Here is a 20978-nt window from a genome sequence, read left to right as displayed (position 1 = left end):
TTCCTAGAGGATGTTCCAGAGCCATTGGCATGCCTCTATGATCTTTGAGAGCTGCCAAAGAGAGGGGCTACTGAAAAAGCATTCAGCTTTGCACTGGCTAGAAGCACCATCTTAGCAGCCACACATGGCTCTCAGATCAACCACCTGAGCTGCCCACAGATTCCTGAATGGTTTTACTCAGTTGTTCTTTTTTCTTTCCTACTGCAGCCATCTGGCCCAGAACCCCTTTATTTGTGACTGCAACCTGAAGTGGCTGGCAGACTTCTTGCGTGCCAATCCTATTGAGACAAGTGGTGCTCGTTGTGCCAGTCCCCGGCGTTTGGCCAATAAGCGCATTGGACAGATCAAGAGCAAGAAATTCCGCTGTTCCCGTATGAGCTGCTTTCCTGCTATAGGGTTGCTTTTGAATTTGGGTCTAGGAGAGTGATAATGGGTGCCCTTTGCATATTCTAGTTAACACACCTTTCAAGAGATTTTGTCTCAACACATAACAGACTATAAAAAAGATATAGAAATGTTCTCCCATCTTTTCTTTCTTTCTTTCTTTCTTTCTTTCTTTCTTTCTTTCTTTCTTTCTTTCTTTCTTTCTTTCTTTCTTTCCTTCCTTCCTTCCTTCCTTCCTTCCTTCCTTCCTTCCTTCCTTCCTCCCTTCTTCCTTCCTTCCTTCACATAATGCCTCCTTTGCATTTCAGTACCTCCCATTTTTAAATATTCTTGTGCTCAGAGGTCTAAGGAATCAGGATACATATAAGCCATAAGCCGTCTTACACCCTGAAAGTGAACAACAGGAATGGCGTGATTGAAATGACCAACTAGCCTGCAATTCAATCTCTTAGTTAATGTCTAGAACACAGAGATAGATCTGTTTACTATAAATTGGTTGACTAAGTGTTCTAACCTCTTCATTTGAAAAAAAAAAATCTTGTGCCAGAACATATGTACAGGCTTGCTGTAATATACCTGAAAGAGTTGTGTTTGCTGTATTTACATTAATATTCTTTGCCCACCTTTCTTTACAGCCAAGGAACAATACTTCATTCCAGGTAAAGGAAAATATTATAATGGCATATGCTAGGATTGATATATTTATTGAATGCATTTTTTTTGTTGAGCAGAAATTTCAGAATTGCCCTTTAAGATGAATGGTTTATGTTAAAACTTCCAAGTGCAATTGAATGGCTTATGTTTAAATAACTTATGTTAAAACTTGCAGGTGTAGCTCAGTACTGGTAATTACCTGTAAAATCTTTTGTGGCATAAGCCTTGTTATCTAAGGGAGCATCACTCTTCTGTAGTTTTGCCTGTTCTGTATGCTTATCCAGAGTTGATGTATCCAGGATTCGTCTATTAAGCAATATCATCTGATGGGTTCTAGAAAATGTGCTTTCACTGTTCATGCGCCCCCAGGACAACATTGTCTTCCCCTTCCCCAACCATGTTTAAAACAATCTTTAAAACGTAGTCTTTCCTTGGTTTAGAATGGATTACATGTGGGGTAATACAGGTAGTCCTTGACTTACAACAATTTGTTTAGTGACCATTTGAAGTTACAATGGTACTGAAAAAAGTGACTTATAACCATTTTTCATAGTTACAACCATTGCAGCATCTCCATGGTCATATGATCAAAATTCAGAGGTTTGACAACTGACTCATATTTATAATGGCTGCAGTGTCCCAAAGTCATGTGATCACCTTTTGTGACCTTCTGACAAGCCAAGTCAATGGGGAAGCCAGATTCCCTTAAAAAACAGTGTTACTAACTTAACAACTGCAATGATTCACTTAACAAGTGTGGCAAGAAAGGTTATAAAATGGAGCAAAATTAACTTAATAAATGTCTCACCTAGCAACAGAAAGTTTGAGCTCAATTGTGGTTGTAAGTTGAGGACTATGCAACCAGGTACTTTATGCAACAGTGGCCGTGGTTACATGTTGCTACAGCAACTCCAAAACAAGAATCCCCACTTCAGAGGCGGATGGAGAGAGCAATGTTTAGCCTGAGTTAGTTAGAAGATGAACTGAAAACCCCAATGGGAAAATTGGTTTTCAGAGCAGAATTATAACTAGAGTTAACTTTTAAAAGCAAGCATGATGAGATCTATCCGAGCAAGAACAATGAGATCTGATGAAGTGACATAAAACACTTATGTGGAAAGACCTTTATTCCTGACTATGAAATAGTAAGAGTACATTTGGAAGGCTAACCAATGGAAAATCCTGCTTAATATTCTTGCAGGCTGATCTATCAGGCTCTTTTTATTGAGAGCACAGGGGTAGAGAAAGGAAATATTTTGCTTTTGGAGATGATCCCTGCTCTTCTCTGTTGTGTGCAGAGAAGTGACCATGATTACACCCAAGTGTAGAGAGTAGTAAGGAGCATTTCCTTGTCTTTTAGAAGAAGGTTCCCTAGCAGTACAGCTATCTTTAATTCACACTTCATTTTTCTGGCAGGTACGGAGGATTATCATTTGAACAGTGAATGCCATAGTGATGTGGTTTGCCCAGCCAAGTGCCGCTGTGAAGCCAATGTGGTGGAGTGTTCCAATCTGAGGCTGACAAAGATCCCAGAGCGCCTCCCACAAGCTACTGCTGAATTGTAAGCTCTGAACTTGCCCTGCCCATCACTGAGCATCCATTCATGTCTTTTCACAATCCAAACAGACTGCTCTTTCCTTCTTTGTCTTCCCTATGGCTCCTTCACACAATGAATTGTGAAGTGTCATTATTTTTAGGATCTGTTCTGCCACTGTTCCTAAATAAGATAAAGTGAGATGCAATACTATTCCATGTGTAGCCTCTTTGGAGAACTCTGTACAAATTTTATTTTTTATTTTATTTATTTATTTTTGTCAATCGCTTAAAAGATAATAGGTATAAGTATAAACATAGTTATGAATACATGAAATGGGTACATATAAGAAAAATAAAAGAAACAATAGGACAGGGACGGTAGGCACGTTGGTGCGCTTATGCACGCCCCCTCTTAGGAAAGGGGTGAGGTCAATAGGAGACAGTCTAAGGTTAAAGTTTTTGGGGTTTGGGGAAGAAACCCCGAAGATGGGGGTTTCCCTATTCTGGATGATATTTGTATAAGAAAGCATGGGTCTTATATTGTTCATGCAGCATAAGTCTTTTCTCTCAGGCTTGCATATTTATTTCATTTTATTTTATTTCCTGTGCAGACGCTTGAATAACAATGAAATCACAGTAGTGGAGGCGACAGGTATCTTCAAGAAACTTCCACATTTAAAGAAAATGTGAGTTATATGGATGAGAGCTTCTTGGAACACATTGCTCCTTATATAGAATTTGGAGTGGGCTTTACAGCATAGCAATATTTTTTAAAGATGTGGCAGAGAAAGAGCTGACAAAGTTCCTACAGGCATTGTTATAAATGGCTATAAAGAGCTATGCTGGATCCATCTACTATCTTCTTGCATATATTAAGTCCACAACAAGGGCATTGTGTAATAGCACCCTTCTGTTCACATTGCCTAGCAATTTTAGGAGGCATATGTCTTCTGATAGTGGGAGTAATACATAGCTAGTTTAACTAGTGTTATTCTTTGGGAAACAGATGCAAATATGCCTAGACTTTGATCAATCTCTTAGCAATTTGCTTGAGGTTAAAAAATTAGGCCTAAAATTATGACAGATGTTCAAGTGGATGCAGAACTAGTCTGGGGCGGGGGGGATTAAAAGCTGCTAAATAAAACCCACTTTCAGCATTGGATCTATTGGAACTTGTCTTCTTTTATTACTGTTGAAGTTACAGATCCTGGAAGACTGTGAACTAAGATGCAACCCTAGTTCTTATATTGACTTTCTGCTCCTTGCTTTCCTAGAAATTTGAGCAACAACAAAGTCTCAGAGATCGAGGATGGGGCCTTTGAGGGGGCAGCCTCAGTGAGCGAGTTACATTTGACTGCTAACCAGTTAGAGTCAGTGCGCAGCTCCATGTTCCGGGGCTTGGATGGGCTGCGAACACTGTAAGTCAGGCCTAATTGGGAATAGTGGGGGGGAGGAGCACCATTTCGCAGAATATTGATGCTTCATCCTGACAACTAAATAATTTGTTGCTGCAAAATGGCTTCTTCCCATCTTCTTTTTTCTCCTCAGGATGCTGAGGAACAATCGCATCAACTGTATTCACAATGACAGCTTCACTGGGCTGCGCAATGTGCGCCTTCTCTCCTTGTATGACAATCAGATCAGCATTATTTCACCGGGGGCTTTTGATACATTGCAGTCACTCTCTACTCTGTGAGTTGTGAGGAAGGGAAATTTTAGTTTAATATAGCCTATGGTCCTTTCTCTTGGATTTTTATTTTATTTTTCCTTTCCAAACTATTCTCTGGTCTCAGAAATGTGCTTCCATCATGAACTTATCCAGGTTCTGGAGTGTTCCCATTTGAAATTTAGTATAGTTATCAGAGAACTGTTTGCAAAGAGTCAGATCTCTAGAGTCATGACTAGACAAGAGGAAATTTTCATTCGGGAGAATGGCCCTCTTCACTTTCAGTGGGGGCCATAGTGGAAATGCTGCAGTTGCTGAAGTAGGCATTTATCACTGTTTCAAAACATGGGATGTTGCTGAGAAACTATTTTGCATATTACTAATATTTGATTTTATCTCGCAATTTTGCAAGTCTCTTGATGGGGAAGTAAAGCTATTAAAAATACAGAAATGGTAACAAATGAATATTTATTTGCTTGAGTCAAAATAGAGTTTCATCTTATCTTCTAAGCTTGCTCTTGCTCTTTACAGTTGCAGGGGGAGAACTGAGATACAAGGGTAACAATTTGCCTAAGGCAACTTAATGAGTTTATATTTCAAAGGGAAGACTTGTGCAAGTTTTCTTAACTCAGAAGTCCTTAATTTAGTTCATGATCTTCCCAAATGAAAGATGGTCTAGAGTAGTGTTGGGAAAGACACAAGAGAACAGACAGTTCTACTGAATTGGACGGAAGCTCCGTGTTACCCAACATTCTGTTCTCATAATGGCCAACCAGAAGCTCACAGGAAGCCCAGACGCACAATACCAGTATACAGGGGTGAGTTTTAAAAATTTTAGCAAAGGATTCTCTGCCCAGTTGCTTAGTGGGTGTGGCCATGGGGGTTTGACCTAGTTGGCCTCTTGCACCACGGAGGGGCGGGGGGTGTTTTTGCCCTCCTCAGGCTCTGGAAGCTTTTCTCAAGCCTCCAGGAAGGTGAAAACGGCCTCCCCCAGGCTCCAGGGGCTCTCTGGAAGTTGGAAATAGGACCATTTCTGGCCTTCCTAAACTTCCGGGAGGCCCATTTTTTGCCCTCCCTGAGCGAAAAGCCAATCTGAATGGTCTACGGTTGGTCTGTTCTTGAAACCTTGAATAATTCATGGTAATCAATGAAGACCACTCTTAATTACCAGCAGTAATTACCAGCAGCTCCCCAATCCTACAGACCATAATTATAAAACGATGGTGTAACAATATTTTAACATCCCCTTTTGGGAAAGAGTGGCAGTAAACAATGCTAGTCTAGGTGCTAGTTATCAAGTTAGATAATATGTAAAGTATTATCAACTTGATAATATGTAAAGTAGATTTATATTATCAAAATATAATTAGATGTTTACCAGATATGAGAAGGGTGATTGGTTTAAAAGAGGTCAGGAAACTTCATTCCAACTGTAGGCAGTTAAAATTTCCATGGACAGTGGTATTATTTATCTTCTTTACATAACCTTTGAACCCAGGAACCTACTGGCTAACCCCTTCAATTGCAATTGTCATCTGGCCTGGCTGGGTGATTGGCTTCGCAAGAGGAAGATTGTGACTGGGAATCCACGCTGCCACAATCCAGATTTTCTGCGCCAAATCCCACTACAGGATGTTGCCTTCCCTGACTTCAGGTGTGAGGAAGGTAACTTATGGGCTTTTAGATTTTGGGTAACAACAAGATTTGGACAACAAAGCAAATATGCAAGCTTTACACAGTGAGGTTTTTTATATATGTGCGCCAAATCATTTTGTATCTTCTAAAAGAACAGTGTGATCCAGATTAATAATCATGCTTAAACATGCTGCAAAGTTCTAATTGACTTCTTTATCCCATTGTAAATCTAAAATAGCATAAGGTACTCACATAAACAGACACTGCAAAATAATGGACAGTCTCATTCTATCAACATATTTTGCTTAGATTTTTACTTTTGAATCATATAGTTCAGTTCCATTAACGTATCAGTTTACACATTTTGATGCACATGGCTAAATAAAATATCTATATTGCTCAGTCTACCCATTTTTGCAAATATTTCCTTTAATATGTACATATCATGAACTTTTACCAATATACACATTTTTGTGTGCCTTTCTTTCCAGATGTTTAAACCTATCCCAATCAGCAAACTATTTTTGTATGAATGTTTTATTCAGAAAATTACATCAGAGTATCAGGAAAATCATAAATATCAAATAATGACAGCTGCATTTTTGTCTACATATAGGTTAGAAAAACTTGAATTTTCCATTGAAATGATAACTGAATTAGTTTTTCCTTCACTTTTAATGTGTCAGACCTCTAGTGGTCTAACTTGAGCAAGTCATTCCAAAGGTGCAAAAGCAACTCATACCTTGTATTCACTGAAATGGGGACAGCATAAAAGGCTTTGATGAAAACCCCCAAAAATACAGGTGAAAGTGAGGTGAGGACTAGAGTGGAGTTACATGCAATGACTCATTTCAGATTCCTTTGGGCACTGTGGAGAAATTCTACGAGCTGCAATTTGTGGGACAGTTGTACAGTTTTCTGCACTCTTCCTACTCTTTGGATAGAAATTATCATATGTCATGTTGACCTTGGCTATGTCATTGAAAAATACATGGGCATAACCAACTGGCCTAATTTGACATACACAATTTTGTGTCCTTTAGATATATAGGAACTAAGCATTGAAGGGTAGCTCAAGGTATAGAAAACCAATCTAGTATCTTCAAGCCACAAATTAGCTGAAATGTTATTTTTCCTAAATATGCATGGAGTTATAGTTATGTAGTGATTCCTAGAGTTGTGTCTACTGATTTTAAGCATTCTTTTTTAAGCTTGAACAGTTGGTTAAAGGCGAAGCAATTTAATTAGCTATGATGTTTAACCATCCACGTTAAGTAAGTGAAGTATCTTGATGCAAAATACTGATTCACTGAAGGAATAAATCATGTGAATTTGGCAAGCACATATACATCATTGGCCTTGATCCAATGCAGTAGCTGCTTTCAACATAGCCTTTGTGTGGAGAATAGGTAGGGATGGCTCCAACCCAGAAAAAATTTATCGCAGTAACTTAGCTTTTTGAGTATACTTCTCTGCCTTGAAACCTTCTTATAAATCAGTACAAAGGCACTGTTATGAAAGGGACCCTTCCATCACTTCCCATAAAAACCTACATTGTTATTTGTAATAAATTAATCACATCAGTTGGTTAACATCCCAAGTTCTAATTGTTCCTGACATTTCTCACTCTTGAAGACCTACATATTAATAGAAAACCCAGAATTTCTTGCAAAGATTTGAGACAATTCTTTTATCTCATGTTGCATTCTTCTTGGCTTGTCCCTTGGCAGGTCAGGAGGAGACCATCTGCTTCCCACGTCCTCAGTGCCCCCAAGAGTGCACTTGCCTAGACACAGTAGTTCGCTGCAGCAATAAGCACCTGAAAAGCCTCCCAAAAGGGATACCCAAGAATGTTACTGAACTGTGAGTATAGATATGTAGGATATCGGCTGGAGGGGGCATTATGAGAACTGGCATGTTGTAGCCATGGATGAAATGGTCAGCATAACTTTTTAGGCTAACAATCACACTTGGTTTTGAGGTGGTGCTAGGGACTGGAGTCCCCAAAAGTAGAACAAAAATATGGGTGGAATCAGTACAAAACTTAATTTCTTTTAGAAGACATTATATTAATTAAATCCAGTTAATATGATTGTTTGCCATGTATTTTAACAGTTTTTTAAAATCACATTAAAAATGACACATGCGACTAGCAAATTTTGCAAAGTGATATTAGAGTTATACCCACATTTTTAGGGGCTGGTTGGATTGTACTCTCTGGATTTGAAGCGGCAAACTGACGAATGCATCTAATCTCTTGAGCTGTACAATATTTGCAATTTTGCTGCCATTAGTATGAAGAAAGATTTAAAATATTTTTGGATATTTTGAACTATTATTTCTGTGTGGCAAATGCATTTATTGGGGTATTAAGTTTGTTCTTCTGGTTTATCATCCACAAATAATTAATCTGTGGCATGCAGAAAAGACCACAATTATCAATATGTTGCTTTGTAATGTTAATGAACCATCTGCATAGTGATAAGAAGACAAGGTAATATACCTTCATACTATACATTTCACACACAGAGATCTTGAACTTTGCTTTTTTAGCGGTTTTTACTCTTTACTATTTTGCAGCTATTTGGATGGCAACCAATTCATCCTTATTCCAGGACAACTCTCCACCTTCCGTTACTTGCAGCTGGTGTAAGTGTCCAAGAAGCTCTAAGAAGTTATTCATCTGATGAAACCTACAGTGGTCTTTCCTGGAGATGGTAGATTAAATATAAGGATCATAACACCCTGTAGGATGTTCTGAAAACTGCTAAGATCTTCACCATAATCTAGATGCATTTTCTCCAATTTGCTGACTCGAGATGAGTAGGTGTGACCTAGATTCCTTTGCTGCATATCTAATTGGACAAGGAATAAATAGGAAGAGACATAAATTGTAACTCAATGTGTTGTTAATTGATGTAGTGCTACAAATTAAAGCTGGTGCAGAAGATAAGGGGGTATATAGCAACTCTTAGTAGAAGCAGATGGTCAGGATGTTACTAATATGCCAGTGAAGCATGACATAGTTATAAACCAAAGTAAAACATAAGGCCAGACTGCCCTGTACAACCCAGTGATTTATCTTTCATATTCTTTTTTTCACTAATTAGGAAAAGGCAATATTTCATTAAAAGCATAGAATGCCATAGAATTATGTACATTGAAACAGAAGAGGATAACACAAGACCAACAAACAGTCAGGAGAGTTAGTCTCCTCTTACCTTACAGCATGTATTCTCTATAAGAAAACATTTACATTATACAAAATGATGCTTGAAGCAGAAAATGGAAAAATCTTAAGAAAAAAAATTATTAGGAAACATTTTTAGATTCAATCTTCTTACTGATTACTCTTCTTAATTTAGTCTTCTTAGTCATGACACCTTCTTACAGCAAATAAAGTTGCAGGGTTCTTACAAGAAAAACTCGGCCATTTTGGATAGGATACAGCTAATTTAAAGTAGAATAATGGATTGCATCACACAATTGTCATGCAGTTAGTTGCATAAAAGTGCTGATAAACCATAAAGCAGATTTATCAGTATATGTGATAGATATCCTGGTGCTGCAATTGCAAAGGATTGTGGATTTTTGCTTGAGAAATGAGAGGAAGGGAGGAAGATTGAGATAAAAATGATATTAGAACCTGCACTGTGCTTCTGTTTTGCAGAGACCTGAGCAACAATAAGATCAGTTTCCTCAGCAACAATTCCTTCACCAATATGAGCCAACTGACTACTTTGTGAGTGTTTTCTAACAGAGCTGAACCTAAAAGAGTTGTGCTACTTCAGATTGTAGGGACAGATAATCATTTACATCCACTCAATTTTTATCCCTTCTCCTCGAAAGCTAGCAGGAAATCCAAATTCTTGCTGCCTCTGTAGCACATTCTTACCAGGTACCTGGAACAGGCCTAAGCTGACCTGCTCTCTATCCAGCTTTAGCACAAGATGACCCAAGGCCTGTGATCTGGCTATAATTCCAGCCCTGCACCATATCAACTAGCATTTGAAAAGCCTGTTCCATTTAGAATGCATAATGCTGTAATCATGCACATTTTTTTTCTTTTCCCAGTGGCCAATTTTTTTAAAAAAACATGTAGTTAACTGACCACTATTTGGCAGAAAAGAATACAATTAATGTATGGGATGTAATTACACAATATGTGAATGTTTAAATTGTTTCTGCCTCTCTCTAATTTCACCTAGGATCCTCAGCTACAATGCACTGCAGTGTATCCCCTCACTAGCCTTTGAAGGTCTCCATTCGCTACGGCTGCTGTATGTATCTTGTGTTTTGCACCCAATTCATATCACCTGTCCCTCCTTATTCATTTCTCTGAGGGATCTCCTGTTTGTGGTTTACTGGAGAATGAATTTTGCCTGATCATTATTTTGTTTTAATAGATTGCAGCCAGGCAAAGAATACGGAACATTTGGAATTGGGGGTGGGTAGGTGTTGTAGAGCGGCGGAGGAACGAGGCTGAACCAGAGTGAAGCGTAAAAGGCTTTATTGCAATGAATAAAGGGTTGCCGCGTCTGCCTTCTCGCTAGGCAGGCTAGCTGGCGGCAACGGAGCTGGCACTGCTCGACAGCCGCCTTTTATAGCCGGCTGTCAAACGGTGCCAGCCAATGGGAGCGGCTGGTGCTCCCGCTCAAACAGCGGACCTGGTTGGGGACTCCAACCAGTCCCAAAGACATAACACTCCTTTCCCCCAGCTGGGAGCATGCGTAGTCCTTCAGGTAAGTTGGTTGTCTACGCTGGCGGCCAGAACGTCGCAACCTGGGCAAGCTGCTGGCTGGCGTCAAGTCCTTGCCCCCGGGAATTGTCTCGGAGATTGTTGGGCAGTGGGTTCGGTCAGGTGTGGTGCTCTGTGAATTAGGTAAGTCCCCATGTTCGGGCTGACCTTGGCGAGTCGCTTGGTCCGGCCGGCAGACAGGTTCGCTTGGCTGTTGGTTCGGTGTCCCTTGTTGACAGCTCGGGCCCTCCAGCAAACTCTCCTGGTTGATGGGGTAGATCGGATCCTGCAGGGAGCTCCCGTCTGGGTAGGCTGGTACCGGCAGGGAGTCCTCAGTGCTAGGAGGTTGGGCTGGGTTGGTATCAGTTGTGCTTTTCCATCGCCTTCTGAGCTGGTCCACGTGCCTATGCCACAGGCGTCCATCTTCCAGGAGGACCCTGTAGGATCTAGGACCTGTGACTGACACAACTTGACCTGGTACCCACAGAGGATCCCCTGCATAATTCCTGGCGTACACCAGGTCATGCAAGGCAAAGTCCCTGACCAAACTGTCAGATCCTAAAGGGGTGTCCGGGCAGTAGTGGGGGTGCAACCTGTCCAGGGTGGTCCTAAGGCGTCTCCCCATCAAGAGCTCGGCAGGGGATTTATTTGTAGCGGTGCATGGCGTCGTATGTTGGCTCAGGAGGTAACGTGACAGTTTGGAATGCCAGTTTTCCTGGCCAAACCTGGCAAGTGCCTCTTTTGCTGACCTGACTGCCCTCTCAGCCATCCTGTTACTAGCGGGGTGAAAGGGGGCTGTAAGGATGTGTCTGATGCCCAGGTTGGCAACGTACGTGCTAAACTCACATGACGTGAACTGGGGGCCATTGTCAGACACCAGTGTGTCAGGGAGCCCATGGGTAACGAAGAAGCGGGTCAGGGCCTTAACAATTGCTTGGGTGGTTGTCGAGGGTAGTAGGGCCAAGTCTATCCATTTGGAATAAGAGTCTACTACAACCAAGAAGGTCCTGCCATGTACTGGTCCAGCCAGGTCGATGTGCAGGCGAGACCAAGGACCACTAGCACTCTCCCACTTGGTAGGCATGGCTGCTGGTGGGGCAGCCCTGGTTTCTTGGCAAGGTTGGCATGAGCTTACCCAGTTGTAGATTTGGGCATCCATGCCGGGCCACCAAACGTAGCTGCGGGCCAGAGCCTTCATCCTTACGATGCCCGGGTGGCCCTCGTGAAGTACCTTCAGGATGGGTACACGAAGAGTGGCTGGGATGACTACCCTTGTCCCCCACAACAGACATCCTTGTAGTTTCGACAATTCCTGCTTACGGGTTTTGAAAGGAGCAAAGTCAGCGGTGTATTGTGTTTCCGGCCACCCCCTTCCCACCCAGTCCATAACTTGGGCAATTATTCTGTCTTTTTTTGAGTGCGCAGCAATGTCCTCGGCTGTAACCGGCAATTTAAGTTCGTTAACTTCAAAAATGGCATGAACAGGTGCTGGGTCTTCGACTGGGACTGGTAGGGGGCAGCGACTAAGGGCATCGGCGTGACTCAAGTTTTTTCCAGGGCGATGCACCAACTTGAATGAATAAGCGGCCAGGAACAAAGTCCACCTGGTCATTCTAGGTGATAGTACCTGTGGGGTTTGCTTATCCCCTGATAACAGCCCCAGGAGTGGTTTATGGTCGGTTATAAGTTCAAAATGGTGCCCAAACAAAAATTCATGAAACTTTTTACTGCAGCTACTGCAGCCAAGGCCTCCTTATCAATTTGGCTGTAGTTCCTTTCTGCAGTAGAGAAGGTCCTAGAGAAGAAAGCGATTGGTGCCTCGGAACCGTTGGGAAGCCTGTGGCTCAGAACAGCCCCAATCCCAAAGGGGGATGCATCAGCAGCTAGGACCAGGGGAAGTCATTGATCAAATTGGATTAAGACTGCATCAGATGTGAGTAAGGATTTGACTGACTTGAAGGCATGGGCTTCTTTGGGTCCCCAATGCCAGGGGGATTCTTTGTCTAACAGTCTGTGTAAGGGTTCAGCAATAGATGCTTTGTGCGGGAGAAATGAGGCATAAAAGTTTAGTAGCCCCAGAAAGGCTTGGAGCTCCGTCTTGTTAGTTGGTGTAGGCGCCTCATGGATAGCCTTTACTTTGGATTCGACTGGGTGAATGCCAGAGGCATCTATCCTATACCCCAGAAAGTCCACTTGCCTAGTGGCGATGGCGCACTTCTCCCTTTTAAGTTTGAGGCCATGCTGCCTAAACTTCTCTAGGACTGCTCTGACCCTCTGTATGAGCTGAGGTCTGTCAATTGCTGAGACTAAAATGTCATCGAAGTAAGGGACAACCCCTGGGAGACCTTGGAGAATCCTTTCCATGAGGGATTGGAATATACCCGGGGCTACACTTACGCCGAATTGGAGGCGTTTGCACTTGAATGCCCCTCTATGTGTGACTATGGTTTGTAACTCAGCTGTCTGATCATCCACAGGGAACTGTTGGTATGCCTGGGACATATCTAATTTGGCAAAGATGGTGCCGGGTTCGAAGGTGTGTAACAGGTGTTGAATAACAGGGACAGGGTAGGAGCTGACCTGTAGATAACGATTGAGGGTGGTCTTATAGTCTGCGCAGATTCTTAAACTGCCATCTTTCTTGAGTGGGGTGACTATGGGGGTCTCCCATTTGGCAAAGTCAGTTGGTTCTAACACCCCTTGCTTTAGTAACTTATCTAATTCTAGATCTAACTTGGGACGGATGGCGAAAGGCACTCTGCGTGGCTTAAGGTGAAGAGGAATTGCTTGGGGGTCCACAGAGAAGGAGATGGGGGTGCCAGAATAACAACCCAGCTCGCTGCTAAAAACATCAGAGTAATCTGAGAATAGGGCGTCTACGTCAGAAGTTGAGACAGCATGGATCCCAGTTACACTAAGGCCGAGGGAGGGGAACCAATCTAGCCCCAACAGACTGGGGAAGGCACCATTAACAACCACCAAAGGCAAACGGCCTTTAAAGGATTGGAATTGAACTAAAAACTTGCCTTTTCCGAGGACAGGAATGTTCTTGCCCTGGTAGTCCCGCAGTGTCAGGTGGCATCTCTGCAGCTTCTTCTTCGCAAATCTGGGATGAATCTTCTTTAGGGTTTCCCAGGAGATGATTGAAAGTGCAGATCCCGTGTCTACTTCCATCCTGCAGGGCTTACCTTCTAAAGAAACAGAAATACTGATTTTATTAGGAGTCTGGGAAGTTTGGTTAGCGTGGTAGCAGGTATAGCAGTCCTCCACTTGCCTTTGGAAAGTATTAGGTGGTGGAGGTCTTTGAGGAAAGGTTCGCCCTGCTTGGCAGATTCTAGCGAGGTGGCCTTTCTTTTGACAATTCAGGCAGATGGCGTTCTTAAACCTGCAGGATGCCCTAGAGTGGGAGCCCCCGCAAGCTAGGCAAATGGGAGGTTGCTTGAGGGCGAAGTTGTTTCTCTGTCCTGCTCCTACCTGTGAAGGCTTTTGTTGCTTAAGGCGGTTAATGTCTGTTGAGTCTATGGGGTCTTCTTCAAGGAAAACTTCCTCTGAATGGATGGTGGAACTGCTGGGTTTTACAGGAGTTCCTTGAATTTCAGCTGCTGATTGGGCAGAGAGCTCAGCAGCTTGGGCTTCCTCCACGGCTAAAGCTAGGTTTAAGTCCTTTTTGCTAGCAAACGTCTTTGAAGCCTAAGGTCTCTAACCCCACAGACGATCTGGTCTAATAACATGTCTTCTAGGTAGTCTCTGAAACCACACTATAAGGCAGCTGTCCTCAGAGCTGCCACATACTCATTAATTGACTCTCCCTCAGCCTGTTTTCTGGTTCGGAAAGCATATCTCCTGGCTATCTGGGATGGCTTAGGTGAGTAGTGGTTGGAGAGGATCTCTTGGAGTTCATCCCACGGAATGCTCCTGATAGCGCGAGGAGCAACTAGTGCTGTAGCGGTGTCAAAAACCGCAGCCCCACAGTAGCTGAGGAAATAGGATTTTTTCCTGTGTTCAGCAGCATCTGCTAAACCGATGGCATCGAGGAAGTAGCTGAAACGGTTTTTGTATGAGTCCCACGTTTCCTCGGCTGGCTTGAATGGCGGGAATGTCGGATTGGCATTCATTTTGGAAACGGTAGGGCTCGTCCCTTCAGTCTTGATTCAAAATTTGCGCTCTTAGAAGAGCGCTTGCAGCTGCGCTTATCAGGCGGTGTCTGTCTCTCCGGCTACGGAGGCTTTTTTGAATTTCGCGCCCTTTGTGAGCGCCGGCGGCTGCGGCTTCAGCGCCCGTGACTTCGCTCTAGTGACTACAGCTCAAACCCGGAGGCTTTTTGAATTTCGCGCTCTTTGTGAGCATCGGCGGCTTCAGCGCCTGTGGCTCGCTCTATGTGGCTTCAGCTCTTCGGAATCGCACTACTGGTAGCCTCTGATCGCATCCCGCCCTCGTCGCCAGTGTTGTAGAGCGGCGGAGGAACGAGGCTGAACCAGAGTGAAACGTAAAAGGCTTTATTGCAATGAATAAAGGGTTGCCGCGTCTGCCTTCTCGCTAGGCAGGCTAGCTGGCGGCAACGGAGCTGGCACTGCTCGACAGCCGCCTTTTATAGCCGGCTGTCAAACGGTGCCAGCCAATGGGAGCGGCTGGTGCTCCCGCTCAAACAGCGGACCTGGTTGGGGACTCCAACCAGTCCCAAAGACATAACAGTAGGTGTGGAGGAAATGACTTCCATTTTAAAGGACCAATCATAAATCACACATTTACTATAAGGCAAATTTAGGACGCATCTCTCCATCATTACCCTAGCCTAGCCTCCCGAATACTTTCTACTACCTCAAAATCAACTTTGATTTTTACAGGCAGGTGGGCTGACTACCAAATAAAGGAGTATATTGCTTAAAGAGAATATTAGAGGCTGGATCTTTACTTTGCTGCAGGCCAAGTTCCGTTTTATGTTTAAACTAAAAGATGCTTTAAATAAAAAAGTGTTTGGAGTGTTTGGAGAGTCCAAAGAAATGGCCGTGGGGTAGAGGGGCCCTTGGGTCCCATCCCCCCTTATTGTTGGGTGCCTGGTTATTTCCTTCATATAGTCCATGTTTGTATAAGGTATATGTACAACTATTGTCTTGCATTATTGTCCGTTACTCACTTGTGTTTCCTGCCTAGGAAAACATTCTCTTGTATGAGTTCATTTAATAATGGAGACCAGAATTCCCATCCCATAGAAGCTTAAATTGCCTTTATTTTGATGTTCTGGAGACCAGAAATGGCGTAATGGCAGAGAAAGCAACCCCTTGATATACATTTATGTAAATTAGAATATACCTGTAAGTTATGGTGTCCGATATAGCGAAGTAATGAAGGTTGAGCTGAAAAATACAAGAAACAAAAGTTAATTGAGAATAGAGAAAATGTGTGTTATAATAGTAATAAATATCTAGGGCTTCTCTTTCTTATCTCCCTTGTCCTTGCTTCCCATCGTTTTCCTGGCCTCTAAATATTCTTTCTCCTTGTGATCAACATTTCTTTGTCTTCCTATTTATGGCTTTACTAGCATTTTTATTGCCCCTCTATAGGGCCCAGGAGAGGTGAATGGACTGGGGTGGGTATGGGTGATCTGCTTAGTCTAGCTGATAACCATTTTTTTATTTCCGTCCCACCCTTTGGAGTTCAGACTGTTCTGCTTCTCTAAAAACTTCGCTCAAATGAGCCCTTATAGTTCAATTTTTTCTTCCTTCATTTCTAAATTGTGCTTTGAAATCCAGGGCTTGGCTGGTAGAAAAGACGGCCTGCTGATGGAGGAATACAAGGAGTAATAGGCATATTCTGCAAGAGGCAATACAGGTAGTCCTTGACTTACAGCAGTTAGTTTAATGACCATTCGAAGATAGAATGGCATGGATAATTTTTCCACACTTACGACCCTGGCAGGATCCCCATTGTCACATAATGAAAATTCAGACGTTTGGCAACTGACTAATATTGATGACGGTTGCAGTGTCCTGGCGTCATGGGATTCACCTTCTGACAAGCAAAGTCAATGGGGAAGCTGGATTCACTTAACAACCGTGCCACTAACTTAAAAATTGGAGTGATTCACTTAACAACTGTGGCAAGAAAGGCCATAAAATGGGGCAAAACTCACTTAGCAAATGTTTCACTTTGCAACAGATGTTTTGGGCTCAGTTATGGTTGTAGGTTGAGGACTACCTGTATAATTTAATTATTCTGTAATGTAAATATGAGTTGTTCTCGAGATATGGCTATAATTAAACCTTGCAATTGTAACCATAAGTTGTGTTGGTTGCAAAGCATCACATGATCAGACCCACTCGTAACATCCTTTTGGAGTAGTCATTAAGTGAATGCAAGCACAACTCATTGCTACGGGGTATTATTTTTTCACAGGGCACTGCAAATAGCCATAAGTGCAGGTTGGTTGCCAAGTGCCCAAAATATGCAGGGGGGGGGGGGCTCCGATATTGGAACTTTGGACAGATCATTAGTTTTTTTTGGGGGGGGGGGAAGGATTCCATCGTAATTTCAAACTGTTGCTAAGCGACTGATTGTAAATTGAGAACTATTAGTATTGTTCAAGTAATTATCTATGTTCCCAGCTGCATGATGAGAGGATGCCAAATGAATATGAATCTCCAGTAAGTAGAAAAGGGACATTGGTGTAAACTGAGTACTATAACCTGAGATTATATGCTTGATTAAGTTCTGCACCAAAAAAACATGCTTTAAAAAGAGTTATAATGTCTCCTCTTAATAAACAAATTCATTAGCACAAAAAAGGTCATGTTACTCTTTTTACAGCACAAAGATCAATAATAAAACCCCGGGAAATGATATCCCATAGTGTAGGATGGAAGGAGTATGGTTGGAACAAACTAGACTGGCTTATTCACCCCAGTCTTAGCCCAGCCACAGGCATGGCAGGATGAAGCGTTGCCTTTGACATCAGGGCTCACTCTTTCATTCGCATTCTGATGCAACGTTTTGAACACTCATTACATGTCTCATGGCTTTATTATCATGGCAAAGTAGTAATATATATTTCCTGAGAGGAAGAGGAAGAAACAAAAGAGTGTTGTGAAAGGAGTATCCATCAGTTACGCGGAGAAAAATTGGTTGCGGGGGGCTCCCTGGCACCTCTGTCTCCTGCATATAGGTCTTGTTGTTGCAAACCAATCCAATCCAACAGATCTACTGCCTGTTTCTCTGCATGGCTCTTTTGCAGGGAGGGGGCAACTTCAAGATCATGGTGGAGGAGATGGCCAGGGAATATCGTACTTAATCTTGCATGAGAGTGCATGTAAAAGCTTTTTATATGAACTAGAACAGGGGTCCCCAAACTTGGCAACTTTACGACTTGTGGACTTCAGTTCCCAGAATTCTGAAAGTTGAAGTCCACAAGTCTTAAAGTTGCCAAGTTTGGAGACCTCTGAATTAGAAACAGAGTTGACACAAAAAAGGTGGAGAAAATGTGTGTCCCTGATCTGACATGGGATGAGTGTCTGAGATTTCTGCAGATGCTCCATGTTCTTGGTGGGATGCTCCCTCCAAGAAAACCCCCCACTGTTGGAATGTTACTTTTACGGCCCACAGATCTTTACTTGAATATATCATAGTTCCTTTTAGTCAGGAAGAATAAGGTGAAAGTCCCCCCAAAATACTCCCTTCCCTTTGTCAAAACCTGCAAGAGAACAGCTCTCAAAGCCGATTCTAGGGCACCAATTTCCACAGCAAAGGGGGCGATGGGTTCTGGATGCCTGAGTAGCACTTGGGATCAAAAGAGATTTTTTTCAGGGTGGTTTGCTCTTGAGTAGAGCATTTAAATTTCTTTCTTCAAAAGTTGATTGATGTCAGAGTGGGTCTTCTAAAAAAAAATCAGGATGACGTCTGAATCCATCCAGATCAAACTGCAATCTTCTCTTAAGTCCAATTTAGTGAAAATGCCTGCCTTCTGAGAATGATTCGGCAGATCTGAAATAAGAGGCATTGCATAGTGGTTGCTAATGGTTACAGAATTCAGAAGTCTGTAATTGTGTACAATTCTCAAGGAATTATCTTGCTTTTTTTTACAAGAAACATTGGCAGACGCTGGATATGTAGAAGAGTAAATAAATCCTTTCTTCAGATTTTCATCCAGATACTATTCTAAAACGATTAACTCTTTCATAGACAGAGGCTATTATCTTTTGTGGGGCATCTGGCTTTAGGTTTTAAGTTGATACTGCAGTCATACTCATACACCCAATGAGGAGGCAAGTCAGCTACTGTCTCTTTCACCAAAACAACAGGAAAATCAGGTACTTTTCTGACAAGGGAGGCAATTCAGGCTGGCATAGGAGGAAGAGAAGGAAAAGAGTGCAGGCTTATAAATGGGACTGATGATACTTGGAGGGAAATTGCTTCCTGCATCTAATGGATAGTGGATTTTGAATTATAGCCACACTATGCTGAGTATAGGAACATGTATACTCAAAAATGTGATACACAGTGGCAAAAATTCTGTGTTATCATTTATTTTCAATTGGAGAATACTACACTTAAAAGAAATTGTCCTTCAATTGTCTCAACTAAAAGGACTTTAGGACAACTCAGCATAGCCAGCTTGGTGCAGCCAGCTTACTGCTGTCAGCTCACCGTCACCAAGTCACCTCTGCCAACTCACTGCCTCCAAGTCGCTGCAGGATAACAATGAAGGCAACCCATTTTCACATGCATACACACACCACTGCCTGTCTCAGCTACCACCACTGTTGTCCCTGGTCTCTTTGGCCTGGAGTTCAGCACAGTGGCAGCGTCAGGGAAAAGGGGGTGTATGTGAAAATTGGGCGCCCCTGGCTGCCATCATCTTCCTGCTACCTGCCTGTCGCCCCTGCCCCCTGTCTCTTTGGGCCAGACCGTGGTGGCAGTGGCGGTGGTGGCGAGAGGGGTGGGTGTGAAAATGGGAAGCCTCCAGCCATCAGTGCCACTCTGTACTCTGCCCACCCACTTGTTCTCCCTGTGGAGTTGTCCCCATGGCGAGTTGTCTGTGTGGAGTTGCCCTGCAACGAATTGGCGGTGGCAAGCTGCTGTTGTAGAGTTGGCCGTGTCAAGCTGGCCATGCAGAGTTGTCCCATTCTGACTAACAAAGGGTTCTGTAATAACTACTTGGGAAATGCAAACTAACACATTGTAGTTTCATCTATGAAGTTAGTTGTGCCAAAGTCTTTGTGCAGCAAATTGTATTTCTGCATCAGCAAAAAAAACAAAAAACAATAACAACAGGAATAATATCTGCTGTTATTTGCCATGTGAACTTTCTTTCTTTTTTTCAGGGACCCTGTTAAGCATCTGTCTTTCTGATGAGAGAGAAGTGCTTTCAAGATTGTTGTCAGGCCTTTAAAGTAGACAAGATCAATTAATTGGGCACAGAAGGTATTCCAGGGATTTGTATAATACTGTAGGGTAAAATAGCAGAATGTTGACAGTCTCTCAGTTTCTCTGTGCCCCTTTTTACACAATCAAGATTAAGTGCAGCTATTTTGAGAGTTGGGTTATTTATGCTCTCCTTTTTTCTCAGGACTGATTAATCTTTTCTGAAAGTTCCTTAGTGGTTCAGTCATCGTTTCTCCATTCCCAAGACCAAGTCTTCATTTCTTCTTAATAGAAACTCAATATTACAAATTGTCAGAGCAGGTGTCATTTTAAGAAATTTCCCATATTGAGCATATGTCCAGAAATTAGCTCTCAGTGAGGATCACACCGGAATACGTAACACAAATTCACAATTCTCCTTTCATCTTGGGCCAATGCTTCATATGTGTGCTTTCTGCAAACAAGGAGCCTAGGTATGCCTATCTGTAAAGTCAGTACTAACATCCTAGTGGTATAGACAGATAGAGCTCCATTACTGATTGCAGTAAAACAAAGTAATACATGAATTCTCCAAGGAACAATGGTGTTTCAACAGCATCCTAGCTAGGAGGCAAGTCCATCAATTAAGCTACTAATCTTATAATCTGTTTCTATTGTGCAAAATGAGACAGAATTCTTGAGAAAAATTCTTGGCAGCCTTGGGAAGTGTTGGAGCTCTGAATTCAATGCAGATAGTGCATTGAATGCACTTTCAATTCATTCATTCAGAGGAGAGGAATGGAGGATATAAATCTCATATTCACATACATTGGCTTGATCATTTTCCCAGCAAGAGTTGTGCACACCCTTCACATTTCGCACTTTATGACCCTAAGCATTATTATAGGGCAGCATGGGGTGGGGAGAGGGCTGCTGGCACCTAGAAAGAACTGGTACTGGGCAGTTATTTTCTCTGAGGCTCATGGATGACAGATGTGATCTCCAGGTTTCAGTAAGTGGGCAAATGATGAC

General features: G+C 42.5%; 1 protein-coding gene across 2 annotated transcripts in view; it reads left to right on the top strand.

The window, feature by feature from the left end:
• The window catches only part of SLIT1 (slit guidance ligand 1), a 145401-nt gene that overhangs the window by 110670 nt on the left and 13753 nt on the right, over positions 1-20978 (top strand). For both annotated transcript variants that reach the window (XR_015743520.1, XM_026701093.2), the window contains exons 14-24: positions 208-371; positions 1020-1043; positions 2455-2599; positions 3186-3260; positions 3849-3992; positions 4123-4266; positions 5739-5905; positions 7606-7738; positions 8456-8524; positions 9546-9617; positions 10084-10155. Coding sequence is in view for 1 of the 2 variants with exons in the window: in XM_026701093.2 (XP_026556878.2) it covers positions 208-371; positions 1020-1043; positions 2455-2599; positions 3186-3260; positions 3849-3992; positions 4123-4266; positions 5739-5905; positions 7606-7738; positions 8456-8524; positions 9546-9617; positions 10084-10155 (1209 nt within the window). In the remaining variant the exon portion in view is untranslated. The remainder of the gene's footprint in view (positions 1-207; positions 372-1019; positions 1044-2454; positions 2600-3185; positions 3261-3848; positions 3993-4122; positions 4267-5738; positions 5906-7605; positions 7739-8455; positions 8525-9545; positions 9618-10083; positions 10156-20978) is intronic.

This window comes from Pseudonaja textilis, chromosome 4 (assembly GCF_049901715.1).
Source record: "Pseudonaja textilis isolate UNSWEBS1 chromosome 4, rPseTex1.2, whole genome shotgun sequence".
Lineage (NCBI taxonomy): Eukaryota > Metazoa > Chordata > Lepidosauria > Squamata > Elapidae > Pseudonaja > Pseudonaja textilis.
Note: the sequence above shows the minus strand (reverse complement) of the source record. Positions and strands in the feature narration are given on the sequence as shown.